The 19,866-nt window shown below is 52.8% G+C and overlaps 1 protein-coding gene across 1 annotated transcript in view; it reads right to left on the bottom strand.

Moving 5' to 3' along the window:
* Window positions 1-19,866, bottom strand: part of LOC142923364 (uncharacterized) — a 72,884-nt gene that overhangs the window by 43,681 nt on the left and 9,337 nt on the right. Inside the window, exon 4 of the mRNA XM_076064452.1 lies at window positions 15,415-15,628. Within this exon, the coding sequence (XP_075920567.1) occupies window positions 15,415-15,628 (214 nt within the window). The remainder of the gene's footprint in view (window positions 1-15,414; window positions 15,629-19,866) is intronic.

Here is a 19,866-nt window from a genome sequence, read left to right as displayed (position 1 = left end):
ACGTGTGTGTACGTGTGTGCGTACGTGTGTGTACGTGTGTGTGTGTACGTGTGTGTGTACGTGTGTGTGTACGTATGTGTGTGTACGTGTGTGTACGTGTGTGCGTACGTACGTGTGTGTGTGTACGTGTGTGTGTGTACTTGTGGTGTGTGTACGTGTGTGTGTGTGTACGTGTGTGGACCCCCCTAATGGAACATCTTCGCCGGTTGGAAACATTTAGGCTGGCCTGCCTACGATCCATCCTGGGTTTAACCTGCAGGCTGGATTGTGTGAGGAGCTCACAGGACCTTGAAAGATCTGGGCAAGGTCCCATCGGTGAGCTCCTCCGGCAGGCAAGGCTGCGATGGCTGGGTCATGTAGCCCGCATGCCCAGCCACCGCATGCCGAAACAGCTTTTGTTTGGCCGGATCGAGGGGGCTAAACAGGCGCGGCACGGGCTAGAGAAGAGATGGAGTGATGGGTGAGTGAATGGGTGAGTGTGTGGGTGAGTGACACGGGCTAGAGAAGAGATGGAGTGATGTGTGAGTGAATGAGTGAGTGTGTGGGTGAGTGACACGGGCTAGAGAAGAGATGGAGTGATGGGTGAGTGTGTGGGTGAGTGACACGGGCTAGAGAAGAGATGGAGTGATGGGTGAGTGAGTGGCAGGGGCTAGAGAAGAGATGGAGTGATGGGTGAGTGGGTGGGTGAGTGTGTGGGTGAGTGACACGGGCTAGAGAAGAGATGGAGTGATGGGTGAGTGAGTGGGTGGGTGAGTGGGTGGGTGAGTGTGTGGGTGAGTGACACGAGCTAGAGAAGAGATGGAGTGATGGGTGAGTGGGTGAGTGAGTGGCAGGGGCTAGAGAAGAGATGGAGTGATGGGTGAGTGTGTGGGTGAGTGACACGGGCTAGAAAAGAGATGGAGTGACGTGGCACAGGAGGACGTGGAGCTGAGTGGACTTGCCGATGACTGGTACCAGCGGCAGTTGGAGGCAGTCGCCCTCCAACAACGGAGGAGCGACGCTCACAACACCGAGCGGAGCGCCAGGTGGCTAAAGCACAGCAGGTTGGCACAGTAGGGGGCACAGGTGGTGCATCAGCCAGTCATCTCAGTCAGTCGACCCGTGGCACCTGGGTCTGCCCCGTGACCTCCTGCCAGCGGGCGTTCGACACTTCACGTGGCCTCAATGTGCACATAGCCTGGCACAAGCGTCGTGGTGACGTCACCGCCACTTAGTGGCGAATGGCGGTTGTTGTTGTACGTGTGTGTACGTGTGTGTGTGTGTACGTGTGGTAAGTGTGTGTGTGTACGTGTGGTAAGTGTGTGTGCGTGTGTGTGTGTGTGCGTGTGTGTGTACGTGTGTGTACGTGTGGTGTGTGTGTGTACGTGTGTATGTGTTAGTGTGTGTGTGTACGTGTGGTGTGTGTACGTGTGTGTGTACGTGTGTGTGTGTACGTGTGGTGTGTGTACGTGTGTGTGTGTACTGTGTGTGTGTGTGTACGTGTGTGTACGTGTGTGTGTGTGTACGTGTGGTGTGTGTGCTGTCCATAGACCCACACTGCCCATAGACTCAGCATTGCCCATCGACTCAACACTGACCGTAGCAACAACAACAACAATAATAATAGTAGTAGTAGTCGTAATAATAATTTAAACGTATAAAGTGCCCTTAAGCAATCGTTCTCAGGGGCGTTGCGCTGTGCACGACGGAATCTCTTTCACAACAACCGAGTGAAAGAAGGAGAAGCGAGAAAGACATTGACGATACCTCGACAGCACGAGAGGAAACTCTACATTCAGTGAACGATGTCAAGCTCTGTATTTATGTATTTGCAGGTGCCCTGACCACCACCACCACCAACTCCACCTCCCTCCACGCGAAGGTCAACAAAGATTCCCACGGATTGTTTTTTTTAAGGAGACATTCCCTGACTGAAGCAGTGACGAACGTCGCCAGGAAGCGAATCCGTTACCAAGCCTCGAGTGTCGCCAACAGGATCTCAAAATCAATACCCCGGGGCCGTGCAGCGGACAGGCGCAGTGGCGGATTTATCCTCCACTTACTGGGGGGCTCCCACTTACAAGGGGGCCCCGCACTTACAAGGGCCCCCCCACTTACAAGGGCCCCCCCCACTTACAAGGGGGGGGCCCTACTTACAAGGGGGCCCCCCACTTACAAGGGCCCCCCCTCCACTTTCAAGGGGGCCCCCCACTTACAAGGCCCCCCCCACTTACAAGGGGGGGGCCCTACTTACAAGGGGGCCCCCCACTTACAAGGGCCCCCCCTCCACTTTCAAGGGGGCCCCCCACTTTCAAGGGCCCCCCCCCACTTACAAGGGGGCCCCCCACTTACAAGGGGGCCCCCCACTTACAAGGGCCCCCCCACTTTCAAGGGGGCCCCCCACTTACAAGGGGGCCCCCCACTTACAAGGGGGCCCCCACTTACAAGGGGGCCCCCCACTTACAAGGGGGCCCCCCACTTTCAAGGGGGCCCCCCACTTACAAGGGCCCCCCCCCACTTTCAAGGGGGGCCCCCACTTTCAAGGGCCCCCCCACTTACAAGGGGGCCCCCCACTTACAAGGGCCCCCCCACTTTCAAGGGGGCCCCCCACTTACAAGGGGGCCCCCCACTTACAAGGGGGCCCCCACTTACAAGGGCCCCCCCACTTACAAGGGCCCCCCCTCCACTTCCAAGGGGGCCCCCACTTATAAGGGCCCCCCACTTATAAGGGCCCCCCCACTTACAAGGGCCCCCCCCCACCTACAAGGGCCCCCCCACTTACAAAGGCCCCCCCCCACCTACAAGGGCCCCCCACATACAAGGGCCCCCACTTACAAGGCCCCCCAATTACAAGGCCCCCCACTTTCAAGGGGGCCCCCCACTTACAAGGGCCCCCCCACTTACAAGGGCCCTTGTAGTGTAGTGTAAAGTGTATAGTGTAGTAGTGTATAGTGTAGTGTATAGTGTAGTGTATAGTCTAGTAGTGTATAGTGTAGTGTATAGTGTAGTGTATAGTGTAGTGTATAGTCTAGTAGTGTATAGTGTAGTGTATAGTGTAGTAGTGTATAGTGTAGTGTATAGTGTAGTGTATAGTGTAGTGTATAGTGTAGTAGTGTATAGTGTAGTGTATAGTGTAGTAGTGTATAGTGTAGTGTATAGTGTAATAGTGTAGTGTATAGTGTAATAGTGTAGTGTATAGTGTAGTAGTGTATAGTGTAGTGTATAGTGTAGTGTATAGTGTAGTGTATAGTGTAGTAGTTTATAGTGTAGTGTATAGTGTAGTGTATAGTGTAGTGTATAGTAGTGTATAGTGTAGTGTATAGTGTGTAGTGTATAGTGTAGTGTATAGTGTAGTGTATAGTGTAGTGTATAGTGTAGTGTATAGTGTAGTGTATAGTGTAGTAGTGTATAGTATAGTGTATAGTGTAGTAGTGTATAGTGTAGTATATAGTGTAATGTATAGTGTAGTGTATAGTGTAGTAGTGTATAGTGTAGTGTATAGTGTAGTGTATAGTGTAGTGTACAGTGTAGTATATAGTGTAGTATAGTGTAGTAGTGTAGTGTAGTGTATAGTGTAGTAGTGTATAGTGTAGTGTATAGTGTAGTAGTGTATAGTGTAGTAGTGTATAGTGTAGTATATAGAGTAGTGTAGTGTGTATGGTGTAGTGTATAGTGTAGCATGTATAGTGTAGTGTATAGTGTGTACAATCGGAGAACCGTGGAGTTTCGCCAGTAATCACAACGACAACATCAACGACAACAACAACAACAACAACCAGCTTCATCAGGCTAGGGGCAGATCGCTCATTCTAAGCGAGCTGTGAGACATCGGGGCTTTGACGTGAGACACCGGCGGCTCTAACGCACGGAGCCGGGGGGTGATGGGGCCTACGGCTCATGCCTCAGCGCTGGGGAGTTATCGGTACCCCCGACCGCGAAGGAACTACCGTGTTGGGAGAGTGAGACACGGGCAGACCCATCGTGTCGAAGGCCGCGCTTAAGTCGAGGGCACTCGGGCATCCTTCGTCAGCAGCGATTGGGAGTTCATCGAATTGATTGCCCTCACTCGGGTGATCTCAGTGGCACAACCAGATCTCAAACCAGGCTGAAATGGACCGGGAGGATTATTTGACAGCAGGTGCAATTGAAGCTGTGAAGGGCCAGACCGCTCAAGAATTGGTGGTAGCAAGGCGAGATTGGAGATTGGGCGGAAGTTGCTAAGGACGGTTGAATCTAGAGCCGGCATCTTGAAAAGCGGTGTCACTGAAGCCGTCTTAAATATAGAAGTGACGATCCCCATAGACTCAGCATTGCCCATAGACCCATAGACTCAGCATTACCCATAGACTCAGCATTAACCATAGACCCATAGACTCAGCATTACCCATAGACCCATAGACTCAGCATTACCCATAGACCCATAGACTCAGCATTACCCATAGACTCAGCATCACCCATAGACTCATAGACTCAGCATTACCCATAGACGCATAGACTCAGCATTACCCATAGACCCATAGACTCAGCATTACCCATAGACTCAGCATTACCCATAGACCCATAGACTCAGCATCACCCATAGACTCAGCATTACCCATAGACTCAGCATTACCTATAGACCCATAGACTCAACATTACCCATAGACCCATAGACTCAGCATTACCCATAGACCCATAGACTCAGCATTACCCATAGACTCAGCATTACCCATAGACCCATAGACTCAGCATTAACCATAGACTCAGCATTACCCATAGACCCATAGACTCAGCATTACCCATAGACCCATAGACTCAGCATTACCCATAGACCCATAGACTCAGCATTACCCATAGACCCATAGACTCAGCATTACCCATAGACTCAGCATCACCCATAGACTCATAGACTCAGCATTACCCATAGACGCATAGACTCAGCATTACCCATAGACCCATAGACTCAGCATTACCCATAGACTCAGCATTACCCATAGACCCATAGACTCAGCATCACCCATAGACTCAGCATTACCCATAGACTCATAGACTCAGCATTACCCATAGAACCATAGACTCAGCATTATCCATAGACTCAGCATTACCCATAGACTCATAGACTCAGCATTACCCATAGACCCATAGACTCAGCATTACCCATAGACCCATAGACTCAGCATTACCCATAGACCCATAGACTCAGCATTACCCATAGACCCATAGACTCAGCATTACCCATAGACTCAGCATTACCCATAGACCCATAGACTCAGCATTACCCATAGACCCATAGACTCAGCATTACCCATAGACCCATAGACTCAACACTACCCATAGACTCAACACTGCACCATTGACTCAACACTGCCCATAGACTCAACACTGCACCATAGACTCAACACTACCCATAGACTCAACACTGCTACCCATAGACTCAACACTGCCCATAGACTCAACACTGCCCATAGACTCAACACTGCCCATAGACTCAACACTGCCCATAGACTCAACACTGCCCATAGACTCAACACTGCCCATAGACTCAACACTGCTACCCATAGACTCAACACTGCCCATAGACTCAACACTGCACCATAGACTCAACACTGGTACCCATAGACTCAACACTGCTACCCATAGACTCAACACTGCCCATAGACTCAACACTGGCCCATAGACTCAACACTGCACCATAGACTCAACACTGCACCATAGACTCAACACTACCCATAGACTCAACACTGCTACCCATAGACTCAACACTGCCCATAGACTCAACACTGCCCATAGACTCAACACTGCCCATAGACTCAACACTGCCCATAGACTCAACACTGCCCATAGACTCAACACTGCTACCCATAGACTCAACACTGCCCATAGACTCAACACTGCACCATAGACTCAACACTGGTACCCATAGACTCAACACTGCTACCCATAGACTCAACACTGCCCATAGACTCAACACTGGCCCATAGACTCAACACTGCACCATAGACTCAACACTGGCCCATAGACTCAACACTGCACCATAGACTCAACACTGGCCCATAGACTCAACACTGGTACCCATAGACTCAACACTGCCCATAGACTCAACACTGGCCCATAGACTCAACACTGCACCATAGAGTCAACACTGGTACCCATAGACTCAACACTGCTACCCATAGACTCAACACTGCCCATAGACTCAACACTGGCCCATAGACTCAACACTGCACCATAGACTCAACACTGGCCCATAGACTCAACACTGCACCATAGACTCAACACTGGCCCATAGACTCAACACTGGCCCATAGACTCAACACTGCACCATAGACTCAACACTGGCCCATAGACTCAACACTGCACCATAGACTCAACACTGCCCATATACTCAACACTGCCCATAGACTCAACACTGCCCATAGACTCAACACTGCCCATAGACTCAGCACTGCACCATAGACTCAACACTGCCCATAGACTCAGCACTGCACCATAGACTCAACACTGCACCATAGACTCAACACTGCCCATAGACTCAACACTGCCCATAGACTCAACACTGCACCATAGACTCAACACTGCACCATAGACTCATCACTGCACCATAGACTCAACACTGCTACCCATAGACTCAACACTACCCATAGACTCAACACTACCCATAGACTCAACACTACCTATAGACTCAACACTGCACCATTGACTCAACACTACCCATAGACTCAACACTACCCATAGACTCAACACTGCACCATTGACTCAACACTACCCATAGACTCAACACTGCCCATAGACTCAACACTGCCCATAGACTCAACACTACCCATAGACTCAACACTACCCATAGACTCAACACTGCCCATAGACTCAGCACTGCCCATAGACTCAACACTACCCATAGACTCAACACTACTCATAGACTCAGCACTGCCCATAGACTCAACACTACCCATTGACTCAACACCGCCCATAGACTCAACACTGCACCATAGACCCAACACTGCACCATAGACTCAACACTGCACCATAGACTCAACACTGCACCATAGACTCAACACTGCCCCATAGACTCAGCACTGCCCATAGACTCAACACCGCCCAAAGACTCAACACTGCACCATAGACTCAACACTGCACCATTGACTCAACACTACCCATAGACTCAACACCGCCCATAGACTCAACACCGCCCATAGACTCAACACTACCCATAGACTCAACACTACCCATAGACTCAACACTACCCATAGACTCAGCACCGCCCATAGACTCAACACCGCCCATAGACTCAACACTACCCATAGACTCAGCACTGCCCATAGACTCAACACTACCCATTGACTCAACACTGCCCATAGACTCAACACTACCCATAGACTCAACACTACCCATAGACTCAACACTACCCATAGACTCAACACTACTCATAGACTCAGCACTGCCCATAGACTCAGCACTGCCCATAGACTCAGCACTGCCCATAGACTCAACACTACCCATTGACTCAACACTGCACCATTGACTCAACACTACCCATAGACTCAACACTACCCATAGACTCAACACCGCCCAAAGACTCAACACTGCCCATAGGCTCAACACTGCACCATTGACTCAACACTGCACCATAGACTCAACACTGCACCATAGACTCATCACTGCACCATAGACTCAACACTGCTACCCATAGACTCAACACTACCCATAGACTCAACACTACCCATAGACTCAACACTACCCATAGACTCAACACTGCACCATTGACTCAACACTACCCATAGACTCAACACTACCCATAGACTCAACACTGCACCATTGACTCAACACTACCCATAGACTCAACACTGCCCATAGACTCAACACTGCCCATAGACTCAACACTACCCATAGACTCAACACTACCCATAGACTCAACACTGCCCATAGACTCAGCACTGCCCATAGACTCAACACTACCCATAGACTCAACACTACTCATAGACTCAGCACTGCCCATAGACTCAACACTACCCATTGACTCAACACCGCCCATAGACTCAACACTGCACCATAGACCCAACACTGCACCATAGACTCAACACTGCACCATAGACTCAACACTGCACCATAGACTCAACACTGCCCCATAGACTCAGCACTGCCCATAGACTCAACACCGCCCAAAGACTCAACACTGCACCATAGACTCAACACTGCACCATAGACTCAACACTGCACCATTGACTCAACACTACCCATTGACTCAACACTGCCCATAGACTCAACACTACCCATAGAGTCAGCACTGCCCATAGACTCAGCACTGCCCATAGACTCAACACCGCCCATAGACTCAACACTACCCATAGACTCAACACTACCCATAGACTCAACACTACTCATAGACTCAGCACCGCCCATAGACTCAACACCGCCCATAGACTCAACACTACCCATAGACTCAGCACTGCCCATAGACTCAACACTACCCATTGACTCAACACTGCCCATAGACTCAACACTACCCATAGACTCAACACTACCCATAGACTCAACACTACCCATAGACTCAACACTACTCATAGACTCAGCACTGCCCATAGACTCAGCACTGCCCATAGACTCAACACTACCCATAGACTCAACACTACCCATAGACTCAACACTGCCCATAGACTCAACACTGCCCATAGACTCAGCACTGCCCATAGACTCAACACTACCCATAGACTCAACACTACCCATAGACTCAACACCGCCCAAAGACTCAACACTGCCCATAGGCTCAACACTGCACCATTGACTCAACACTGCCCATAGACTCAGCAACACTAATAATAAAAACCTTCAAAGACATAAATTACATCTCAGCAAAGCACTGTGCCTAGGGCTCACGGTGTGAGTGTGTGTGAGTGTGTGTGTATTTGTGAGTGTTTGTGTGAGTGTTAGTGTCTTTGTGAGTGTGTGTGAGTGTCTTTGTGAGTGTGTGTGTGAGTGTTAGTGTATTTGTGAGTGTGTGTGTGAGTGTGTGTGAGTGTGTGTGAGTATGTGTGTCAGTGTGTGAGTGCGTGAGTGAGTGTGTGAGAGTGTGTGTGAGTGTGTGTGTGAGTGTGTGTGTGAGAGTATGTGTGTGAGTGTGTGTGTGAGTGTGTGTGTGAGTGTGTGTGTGAGTATGTGTGTCAGTGTGTGAGTGCGTGAGTGTGTGAGAGTGTGTGTGAGTGTGTGTGTGAGTGTGTGTGTATTTGTGTTTGTGAGAGTGTGTGTGAGTGTGTGAGTGTGTTTATGAGAGTGTGTGTTTGTGTGTGAGTGTGTTGAGTGTGTGTGAGTGTGTGTGAGTGCGTGAGTGAGTGTGTGAGAGTGTGTGAATGTATGCATGCGAGTGTGTATGTGACAGTGTGTGACAGTGTGTGAATGTGCGTGAGAATGTATGTACGTGATAATGTGTGAGTGTGTGCTTAAGTGTGTGTTGTGAGAGTGTGTGTGTGGGAGTGTGTGAGCGTGTGAGCATGTGAGAGTGTGTGTGTGTGTTTTGTGTGTGTTTTGTGTGTGTGTTTGTGTGTGTGTATGTGTGTATTTATGTGAGTATGTTTGTGTGTGTGTTTTGTGTATGTGTGTAGTTATGTGAGTATGTTTGTGAGTGTGCTTGTGTGTGTGTGAGTGTTTGTGTGTGTGTTTTGTGTGTGTGTGTATTTATGTGAGTATGTTTGTGAGTGTGTTTGTGTGTGTGTTTGTGAGTGTTTGTGTTTTGTGTGTATGTGTGAGAGAGTGTGTATGTGTGTGTGAGAGAGTGTGTCAGTGTGTGAGTGTGTGAGTGTGTTTATGAGAGTGTGTGTTTGTGTGTGAGTGTGTGTGAGTGCGTGAGTGAGTGTGTGAGAGTGTGTGAGTGTGTGCGAGTGTGTGAATGTATGCATGCGAGTGTGTATGTGACAGTGTGTGACAGTGTGTGAATGTGCGTGAGAATGTATGTACGTGATAATGTGTGAGTGTGTGCTTAAGTGTGTGTTGTGAGAGTGTGTGTGTGGGAGTGTGTGAGCGTGTGAGCATGTGAGAGTGTTTGTGTGTGTGTTTTGTGTGTGTGTTTGTGTGTGTATGTGTGTATTTATGTGAGTATGTTTGTGTGTGTGTTTGTGTTTTGTGTATGTGTGTAGTTATGTGAGTATGTTTGTGAGTGTGTTTGTGTGTGTTTGAGTGTTTGTGTTTTGTGTGTGTATGTGTGAGAGAGTGTGTATGTGTGTGTGAGAGAGTGTGTCAGTGTGTGAGTGTGTGTGTTTGTGTGTGAGAGTGTGTGAGTGTGTGTGTGTGTCACTGTGTGTGTGTGTGAGAGTGGGGAGCGGTGGTGCTGTGGTTAGCGCTACACTGCGCTATGAACCTGGCCACTCGGGTTCGATTCCCGCTCACGGCCAACACCACCAGTGACGATTATCTGAACCGGTCCCGGGCCTCCCCTAGGTCGACTCAGCCTCAAATGAGTACCTGGTGCGGTGTGTAAACATTGCCACTAGGGAGACAAAGGCGGTCGGGCGTGGTGCTGGCCACCCACCCCCTCGTGTACCGATCCGGCCTTCATAGGTGCTCGCTAACAGCACTTGCCCCTACAGTCTGTTAAGGCTATATGGGGGATCTTTGTTTTTGTGTGAGAGTGAGTGTGTGAGTGGGAGTGTGTGAGAGTGTGTGAGGTGCGTGAGCGTGTATGAGTGTGTGTGAGTGTGTGAGGTGCGTGAGTGTGTGTGTGAGAGTGTGTGAGTATGTGTGTGTATGTTTATGACAGATGCCATATTTTCTGTCCGTCTGCTACAGCAGAGGTGTAGGGAATTCCAACAAGAACTACATCTCTGCTTTATTGACCTGGTCAAGGCCTATGATACCATCAGTAGGCCTGGGCTCTGGGTTGTTCTTCGTGCTTTTGGAGTCCCTGACCCTCTGCTCACGATCATTAAGGACCTTCATGATGGTGAGCGGGCCCGGGTAAAACTACGTGGCCGGGAGTCAGAGCCATTCCCTGTACACCTTGGGGTGCGACAGGGATGTCCTCTGGCTCCCACATTATTTAACATCTATTTTGACCACGTAGTTCGTGAAGCCTTCAATAGCTGTACCGGGGGAATCTCCATATGGTACAGATATAATGGGAGGCTGATCGATGCCCGGGTGCAGTCAAGGGATGGCTCCCTATTGCTCAACCACGTTATGTATGCCGATGATTTGGTAATAGCTGCTCAGTCAGAGGAGGAGTTGGAGACGCTGCTGCTGAGACTGGAGCGTGCCACTAAGAGGTGGGGCCTTACCATCAGCCACACCAAAACTAAGCACCTACCTGTGTATTTTGTACCATCGGACACTCCACCCCCACAACTCCCAATCGGTGATGGGGCAGTTGTGGAGAGAGTGGAGAGTTTCCCATACCTGGGCAGTGTGCTTATGACCGGTTCCAGTTTAACAGCAGAGGTCTCACTCCGAATCAGTCGAGCGGCAATATATTTTCATCGGTTGCGTAACACTGTGTGGAAGCTACCTGGTCTGTCACTCCGCACTAAGCTTCAGGTCTTCTCGGCCACGGTAATTCCCTCCCTTCTCTACGCTTGCGAAACGTGGACCCACCTAATGGAACATCTTCGCCGGTTAGAAACATTTAGGCTAGCCTGCCTACGATCCATCCTGGGTTTAACCAGGCTGGATTGTGTGAGGAGCTCACAAATCCTCGAAAGATCTGGGCAAGGTCCCATCGGTGAGCTCCTCCGGCAGGCAAGGCTGCGTTGGCTGGGTCATGTAGCCCGCATGCCCAGCCACCGCATGCCGAAACAGCTTTTGTTCGGCCGGATCGAGGGGGCTAAACGGGCGCGGCACGGGCTAGAGAAGAGATGGAGTGATGGGTGAGTGGGTGAGTGAGTGACACGGGCTAGAGAAGAGATGGAGTGACGTGGTACAGGAGGACGTGGAGCTGAGTGGACTTGCCGATGACTGGTACCAGCGGTGTCAAGATCGGCCACTGTGGAGGAGGCTCGTGAAGGACGCTACTGGGCAGTTGGAGGCAGTCGCCCTTCAACAACAACTGAGGGCGGAGGAGCGACGCTCACAACAACGAGTGGAGCGCCGGGTGGCTAAAGCACAGCAGGTTGGCACAGTAGGGGGCACAGGTGGTGCATCAGCCAGTCATCTCAGTCAGTCGACCCGTGGCACCTGCTGGGTCTGCCCCGTGACCTCCTGCCCGCGGGCGTTCGACACTTCACGTGGGCCTCCCCTAGGTCGACTTAGCCTGAACATTTAAAGACCCGAAACGGTGTGCAATAGACACTGGGGAGACAAAGACGGCCGGGTGGGCGTGGTTCTGTCCACACCACAACCAATCATAGGCCGTGCTGCTGCTGCTGCTTACCAACAGCACTTGCTCCAACAGACTGTGTGAGCTACACGGGGGACCTTTGTCTGTGTGCGAGTAGCTACCATCATCACCATCATCACCACCACCAGTATGACCAATACTGACATCACCAGCACCACCCTCACCACTAACAGTTTACTCACCCACTCACTCACCCACCAAATCACTCACCCACTCACCCACTCACCCACCAAATCACTCACCCACTCACCCACCCACTCACCCACTCAACCACTCACTCACCCACCAAATCACTCACCCACTCACTCACCCACCAAATCACTCACCCACTCACCCACTCACTCACCCACCAAATCACTCACCCACCCACCCACTCACCCACTCACTCACCCACTCACCCACCCACCCACTCACCCACTCACCCACCCACCCACTCACCCACCCACTCACCCACTCACCCACCCACCCACTCACTCACCCACTCACCCACTCACTCACCCACTCACCCACTCACTCACCCACTCACCCACCCACCCACCCGCCCATCCGCCCACTCACCCACCCACCCACCCACTCACCCACCCACTCACCCACTCACCCACTTACCCACTCACCCACCCACCCACTCACCCACTCACTCACCCACCCGATCACACACTCACCCACCCACCACCCTGACCAACTCACCCACCCACTCACTCACCCACCCGATCACCCACTCGCCCACCCACCCACCCACTCACCCACTCACTCACCCACCCGATCACCCACTCACCCACCCACCACCCTGACCAACTCACCCACCCACTCACTCACCCACCCGATCACTCACTCGCCCACCCACCCACCCACCCACTCACGCACCCACCCACCCACCCACTCACCCACCCACTCACCCACTCGCCCACCCACTCACCCACCCACCACCCTGACCAACTCACCCACCCACCCACCCACTCACCCACTCACTCACTCACCCACTCACTCACTCACTCACCCACCCACCCACCCCACTCACCCACCCACTCACCCACCCACCCACTCACCCACCCACCCACTCACCCACTCACCCACCCACTCACCCACTCACCCACCCACTCACCCACTCACCCACCCACTCACCCACTCACCCACCCACTCACCCACCCACCCACCCACTCACCCACTCACCTCACCCACTCACTCACTCACCCACCCACCCACCCACACACCCACCCACCCACCCACTCACCCACTCACTCACCCACTCACCCACCCACTCACCCACTCACCCACTCACCCACCCACCCACCCACTCACCCACCCACCCACCCACTCACTCACCCACCCACCCACTCACTCACCCACCCACTCACCCCACCCACCCACCCACCCACCCACCCACTCACCCACCTACCCACCCACTCACCCACCCACCCACTCACCCAATCACTCACCCACCCACTCACCCACCCACCCACTCACCCACCCACCCACTCACCCACCCACCCACCCACTCACTCACTCACCCACCCACCCACTCACCCACCCACTCACCCACTCACCCACCCACCCACCCACTCACCCACTCACCCACCCACCCACCCACTCACCCACCCACTCACTCACTCACCCACCCGCCCACCCGCCCACTCCCCCCACTCACCCACCCACCCACCCACTCACTCACCCACCCACCCACTCACCCACCCACTCACCTACTCACCCACCCACCCACTCACCCACTCACCCACTCACCCACCCACCCACTCACTCACCCACCCACCCACTCACTCACTCACTCACCCACTCACCCACCCACTCACTCACCCACCCACTCACCCACTCACCCACTCACCCACCCACTCACCCACCCACTCACTCACCCACCCACTCACCCACCCACTCACCCACCCACCCACTCACCCACTCACTCACCCACTCACCCACCCACTCACTCACTCACCCCCACCTCCCCACCCGCCCACTCGCCCACCCACTCACCCACCCACCCACCCACCCACTCACCTCTCACCCACCCACCCACTCACCCACCACCCACCCACCCACCCACCCACTCACCCACCCACCCACCACCTCACTCACACCCACCCACCCTCACCCACCCACTCACCCCACCCACCCACCCACTCACCCACCCACTTCCCCACCCACCCACTCACTCACCCACCCACCCACCCACCCACCCACCCACTCACCCACTCACTCACCCACTCACCCACCCACTCACCCACCCACTCACTCACTCACCCACCCGCCCCACCCACCCACTCACCCACCCACTCACTCACCCACCCACTCACTCACTCACCCACTCACTCACCCACTCACCCACCCACCCACCCACTCACCCACCCACTCCCTCACCCACCCACTCACTCACCCACTCACTCACCCACCCACTCACTCACCCACCCACTCACCCACCCACTCACCCACCCACTCACCTACTCACCCACCCACCCACTCACCCACTCACCCACCCACTCACTCACCCACCCACCCACCCACTCACTCACTCACTCACCCACTCACCCACCCACTCACTCACCCACCCACTCACCCACTCACCCACCCACTCACCCACCCACTCACTCACCCACCCACTCACCCACCCACTCACTCACCCACCCACCCACCCACTCACTCACCCACCCACCCACTCACCCACCCACTCACCCACCCACCCACCCGCCCACCCACTCACTCACCCACCCACTCACCCACCCACCCACCCACTCACTCACCCACCCACTCACCCACCCACCCACTCACTCACCCACCCACCCACCCACTCACCCACTCACCCACCCACCCACTCACCCACCCGCTCACCCACCCACCCACCCACTCACCCACCCACCCACCCACTCACTCACTCACCCACCCACTCACCCACCCACCCACTCACCCACCCACTCACCCATCCACTCACTCACCCACTCACTCACTCACCCACAAACCCACTCACTCACCCACTCACTCACTCACCCACTCACCCACCCACTCACCCACCCACCCACCCACTCACCCACCCACTCACCCACCCACCCACCCACTCACCCACCCACCCACCCGCCCACCCACCCACCCACTCACCCACCCACCCACTCACCCACCCACCCACCACCCTGTCCCACCTCCTGCGGAACTCCTCCCTCTCGCGCCGCGTCATGGCGAGGACGTTGTAGAGGGCCCTCAGCTCCGGGGTGATGGTGTCGGCCTGGGTCGCCATGGCCTGGGTCATGGGGCGAACCCGAGCCTCAGGGGTCGCAGCGCCAGAGGGCAGCCCCAGGGGGAATCCGGAGCCTGGGGGGCAGCCGCCTTCCCATAATGCACTGCTGCCCGGAGAGCCTGCAGGGGGAGAGGGGGGTGTCGTGCTGGTCAGTCTGGAGCCTTGTCCGTCACTCACTCGGTCACTCAGTCAGTCACTCACTCAGTCACTCAGTCACTCACTCACTCAGTCACTCACTCACTCACCCACTCACTCACTCAGTCAGTCACTCAGTCACTCACTCACTCAGTCACTCACTCGCTCACTCAGTCACTCACTCACTCAGTCACTCAGTCACTCACTCACTCAGTCACTCACTCAGTCACTCACCCACTCACTCAGTCACTCACTCAGTCACTCAGTCACTCACCCACTCAGTCACTCACTCAGTCACTCACTCAGTCACTCACTCACTCACCCACTCACTCGCTCACTCAGTCAGTCAGTCACTCACTCGCTCACTCAGTCACTCACTCAGTCACTCAGTCACTCACTCACTCAGTCACTCACCCACTCACCAACTCACTCAGTCACTCACTCAGTCACTCACCCACTCACCAACTCACTCACTCAGTCACTCACTCAGTCACTCACCCACTCAGTCAGTCACTCAGTCACTCACTCAGTCACTCACTCGGTCACTCAGTCACTCACTCAGTCACTCACTCAGTCACTCACTCACTCACTCAGTCACTCAGTCACTCACTCAGTCACTCAGTCACTCACTCAGTCACTCACACACTCACTCACTCACTCAGTCACTCACCCACTCACTCAGTCACTCAGTCACTCACTCAGTCACTCACTCGGTCACTCAGTCACTCACTCAGTCACTCACTCACTCACTCAGTCACTCAGTCACTCACTCAGTCACTCAGTCACTCACTCACTCAGTCACTCAGTCACTCAGTCAGTCACTCACTCACTCAGTCACTCAGTCACTCAGTCAGTCACTCACTCAGTCACTCACTCGCTCACTCACTCACCCACCCACTCAGTCACTCACTCACTCACTCAGTCACTCACTCACTCACACACTCACTCACTCACTCAGTCACTCACTCACTCAGTCACTCACTCACTCAGTCACTCACTCACTCAGTCACTCAGTCACTCACCCACTCACTCACTCAGTCACTCACTCAGTCACTCACTTAGTCACTCAGTCACTCACCCACTCACTCACTCAGTCACTCACTCAGTCACTCAGTCACTCACTCGCTCACTCACTCACCCACCCACTCAGTCACTCACTCACTCACTCAGTCACTCAGTCAGTCACTCAGTCACTCGGTCACTCACTCACTCACCCACCCACTCACTCACTCAGTCACTCACTCAGTCACTCAGTCAGTCACTCACTCACTCACTCACCCACTCACCAACTCACTCAGTCACTCACTCAGTCACTCAGTCACTCACTCACTCACTCAGTCACTCACTCACTCAGTCACTCACTCACTCAGTCACTCACTCGCTCACTCAGTCACTCAGTCACTCAGTCTCTCAGTCGCTCAGTCACTCACTCACCAACTCACTCAGTCACTCACTCACTCGCTCACTCACTCGCTCAGTCACTCACTCACTCAGTCACTCACTCATTCAGTCACTCAGTCACTCACTCGCTCACTCACTCACTCAGTCAGTCACTCACTCACTCACTCACCGACTCACTTGCTCGCTCACCCACCCACTCACTCAGTCACTCAGTCACTCACTCGCTCACTCACTCACCCACTCACTCACTCGCTTGCTCACTCACTCACTCAGTCACTCACTCAGTCACTCACTCACCAACTCACTCACTCGCTCACTCACTCACCCACCCACTCAGTCACTCACTCACCCGCTCACTCGCTCACCCACTCGCTCACCGACTCACTCACTCACTCACCCACCCACTCGCTCGCTCACCCACTTGCTGACCGACTCACTCACTCGCTCACCCATTCACTTGCTCACCGGCTCACTCACTCACCCATCCACTCACCCGCTCACCGTCACAATTATCCATCACTACTTCCACCCCCACCTCAAACATACCAACCACCACCATCAACCTATGACCATCATCACGATTAGCTAATCACCATCATCACAACCACCATAATCATTACCACCACCACCATCATCATCATCATCCTCATGACCACCACCACCACCAACAACTACTTGACCAAGTCGAGAGACACCGCGTGGAAGAGCGGGACCGTCTGACCTCTAGGACTCGCCACGGGAATCCGAGTTTCCCCTGGGGTCATCCGTAAAGAACGGTGGACCAAGCGTCTGCGTTCTGCTGATCTCTTTCGTGATGATCCACAACGTGGCCAAACTTGCTGGCACCAGGGAGGAGGTCACCATTGGGTCTGTCCCCACCCCCTTGCGAAGAAGCTCGCAAGAAACGTTTGTTTGTTACTTATTGTGGATACTACTAGGGGTTAGATCTTGTGGGCTTAGTCATTGTGGATACTACTAGGTGTTAGAGCTTGTGGGCTTACTCTTTGTGGATACTACTAGGGGTTAGAGCTTGTGGGCTTAGTCATTGTGTAAGGGGTTAGAGCTTATGGGCTTAGTCATTGTGGATAGTACTAGGGGTTAGAGCTTGTGGGCTTATTCATTGTGGTAGGGGTTAGAGCTTGTGGGCTTAGTCATTGTGGTAGGGGTTAGAGCTTGTGGGCTTAGTCATTGTGGTAGGGGTTAGAGCTTGTGGGCTTAGTCATTGTGGATACTACTAGGGGTTAGAGCTTGTGGGCTTAGTCATTGTGTAAGGGGTTAGAGCTTGTGGGCTTAGTCATTGTGGTAGGGGTTAGAGCTTGTGGGCTTAGTCATTGTGGATACTACTAGGGGTTAGAGCTTGTGGGCTTACTCATTATGGTAGGGGTTAGAGCTTGTGGGCTTACTCATTGTGGATACTACTAGGGGTTAGAGCTTGTGGGCTTACTCATTGTGGATACTACTAGGGGTTAGAGCTTGTGGGCTTAGTCATTGTGGTTACTAGGGGTTAGAGCTTGTGGGCTTAGTCACTGTGGATACTACTAGGGGTTAGATCTTGTGGGCATAGTCATTGTGGATACTACTAGGGGTTAGAGATTGTGGGCTTAGTCATTGTGGATACTACTAGGGGTTAGAGCTTGTGGGCTTAGTCATTGTGGATACTAGGGGTTAGAGCTTGTGGGATTACTCATTGTGGATACTACTAGGGGTTAGAGCTTGTGGGCTTACACATTGTGGATACTACTAGGGGTTAGAGCTTGTGGGCTTAGTAATTCTGGATACTACTAGGGGTTAGAGCTTGTGGGCTTAGTCATTGTGGATACTAGGGGTTAGAGCTTGTGGGATTACTCATTGTGGATACTACTAGGGGTTAGAGCTTGTGGGCTTAGTCATTGTGGATACTACTAGGGGTTAGAGCTTGTGGGCTTACTCATTGTGGATACTACTAGGGGTTAGAGCTTGTGGGCTTAGTCATTGTGGATACTACTAGGGGTTAGAGCTTGTGGGCTTAGTAATTGTGGATACTACTAGGGGTTAGAGCTTGTGGGCTTAGTCATTGTGGATACTAGGGGTTAGAGTTTGTGGGCTTAGTAATTCTGGATACTACTAGGGGTTAGAGCTTGTGGGCTTAGTCATTGTGGATACTAGGGGTTAGAGCTTGTGGGATTACTCATTGTGGATACTACTAGGGGTTAGAGCTTGTGGGCTTACACATTGTGGATACTACTAGGGGTTAGAGCTTGTGGGCTTAGTCATTGTGGATACTACTAGGGGTTAGAGCTTGTGGGCTTAGTCATTGTGGATACTACTAGGGGTTAGCTTGTGGGCTTACTCATTGTGGATACTACTAGGGGTTAGAGCTTGTGGGCTTAGTCATTGTGGATACTACTAGGGGTTAGAGCTTGTGGGCTTAGTCATTGTGGTAGGGGTTAAAGCTTGTGGGCTTACTCATTGTGGATACTACTAGGGGTTAGAGCTTGTGGGCTTACTCATTGTGGATACTACTAGGGGTTAGCTTGTGGGCTTAGTCATTGTGGATACTACTAGGGGTTAGAGCTTCTGGGCTTACTCCTTGTGGATACTACTAGTGGTTAGAGCTTGTGGGCTTACTCAATGTGGATACTACTAGGGGTTAGAGCTTGTGGGCTTAGTCATTGTGGATACTACTAGGGGTTAGAGCTTGTGGGCTTAGTCATTGTGGATACTACTAGGGGTTAGCTTGTGGGCTTAGTCATTGTGGATACTACTAGGGGTTAGAGCTTGTGAGCTTAGTCATTGTGGATACTACTAGGGGTTAGAGCTTGTGGGCTTAGTCATTGTGGTA

This window comes from Petromyzon marinus, unplaced genomic scaffold (genome assembly GCF_048934315.1).
Source record: "Petromyzon marinus isolate PM22_M1 ecotype Great Lakes invasive population unplaced genomic scaffold, UKy_Petmar_22M1.pri1.0 PM_Scaffold_45, whole genome shotgun sequence".
NCBI classification, from domain to species: Eukaryota; Metazoa; Chordata; class Hyperoartia; order Petromyzontiformes; family Petromyzontidae; genus Petromyzon; species Petromyzon marinus.
This window is presented reverse-complemented; position numbering and strand designations above follow the sequence as displayed.